At 43.0% G+C, this 1,840-nt stretch overlaps 1 protein-coding gene across 1 annotated transcript; it reads right to left on the reverse strand.

The window, feature by feature from the left end:
- Window positions 1-458: 458 nt before the first annotated feature.
- LOC308487453 (olfactory receptor 11A1-like) lies at window positions 459-1,409 on the reverse strand (the record flags this gene model as incomplete). The annotated part of the gene is made up of 1 exon (XM_081025691.1): window positions 459-1,409. One exon carries the CDS (start codon window positions 1,407-1,409, stop codon window positions 459-461), a length of 951 nt encoding a protein of 316 aa, XP_080881817.1.
- Between the last annotated feature and the right edge of the window lie 431 nt (window positions 1,410-1,840).

The following is a 1,840-nucleotide window of genomic DNA, read 5'->3' on the forward strand; positions in this document are numbered from 1 at the left end:
TGTAAGTTTATATTTATATATGTAGTTTTACATTAGTTACTTAATTAATGTTTGTCTTCCCTGTATAGTCTGAGTTTAGTGAGAGCAAAGACTGCCTGTTTTTATTTGTTTATCACTTAGATGTAGTACAATTCCTTGGATGCAGTAGACCCTCAATGAATACCTGAATGAATGAGTGACCAGTCTTACCAGCTCATTTTGGATGTGAGCTTTTACATGAGGATCCAGGTCTACTGAAGATGATGGTACAGAATTTGAGCTGTTTAGACCATTGCTGGGCCACCAACCAGTTCACCAGAAGTTGTCAGAACTCAGCAGTGTCCACAGCCATACTTAGAGGCATCTGGTCACCTGGCTTTGGTAGCTCCTGGTTTAGGTAGTTGCCTTTTATATAAAATCTAAGTGACTCAATCCAGTTCATCAACCCTTGGACAAATATGGCATTTTTCCTTTTTGTTTCATCTGAGGAAACCTGGCTTCTTACTTAAGCACTTCTTTAGGGCTTCATGAATGTCTCTGTTTCTTAGGCTGTAGATTATGGGGTTGAACATGGGTGTCAGGATGGTATAGAGCAAAGAGGATCCTTTGCGCAAGAGTTGGGATGAGTTGGCTGAGGGCACAAGGTACGTGGCAATCAATGTCCCATAAAACATTGTGACCATGGTGAGGTGTGAGGAGCAGGTAGAGAAGGCCTTTTGCCGACCTGTGCCAGGTGGAATTCTTAGGATAGCAGCAAGAATGCAGGAGTAAGATGCTGTGATAAGGAGAAATGGGACCAGAGTCACTGCAGAAGAGGTGGCATAAGCGATGGTTTCTGTCAGTGAGGTGTCCATGCAGGAGAGATGAACCAGAGGAGTAAAGTCGCAAAAGAAATGATCGATTTCATTGGGTCCACAGAAGGTTTGTCTAGACAGTAAGACCATAGTGATTGCTGTTAGGAGGAAGCAGCAGAGCCAAGAGCTGGCAGCCAGCCTAATGCACAGGGGGCCAGTCATGAGGAAGGGATAGTGGAGAGGTTGACAGATGGCCAGGTAGCGGTCGTAGGACATCACAGCAAGCAAGAGACACTCTGTTGCAGCCAGGGATCCGAAGAAGTAAAATTGGGCCAGACAGCCAGCCACAGAGATACTTTTCTGTTCAGCTATGATAATTAGCAACATCTTGGGGACAATGTTGGTGGTATACCAGATCTCCAGAAAGGACAAATTCACCAGGAAGAAGTACATGGGGGTGTGGAGGTGATGGTTGAACAAAACTAACAGAACAATGAGGAGGTTTCCAGAAACAATTAAGATGTAGAAAACTAAAAACAGTATAAAGAGGAAAATATTTAGCTGTCGGACGGAGGAAAATCCTCTAAGCACAAATTCCGTTATTGTTGATTGGTTTTCCCAGGACAAGATCACCATGCCTTGGCTTCCTTAGGGGCATAAGATGCAAAATGCAGAAAATTCTAGCTTACACATAGAGCATGGATTGAGAGAGATGATATTCATGCCCCACTCAAGTTTTTGGAAGTTCTTTTTATTTGGGTAGAGAAGTATCATCTTTTTTCCCCCAAAACCTGAAGTGGGAAACAAAAGAATTTGGAATAAGGACTTGTGATTACTTCAACTTCCTCTCTCACCACCTCGGCCTTCTTTTCCCACCTGTATCTTCACTTCATCAAGTACAATGTCAGGCTTTGTCAGCAGGAAATGGAAGAAAAGAGAAGAGGAATACAGAGGGAAGGAAGGACAAAGAAAAAAGAAAAAAGTATCACCTGCTCGATGCCCTTCCTGAACGTCCTATGATATAGCTTGGGGAGGTATGGAAAAAAAGGAAGATCTAAAAGGAAGAT

This window comes from Rhinolophus hipposideros, assembly GCF_964194185.1.
Source record: "Rhinolophus hipposideros genome assembly, chromosome: 19".
NCBI lineage: Eukaryota > Metazoa > Chordata > Mammalia > Chiroptera > Rhinolophidae > Rhinolophus > Rhinolophus hipposideros.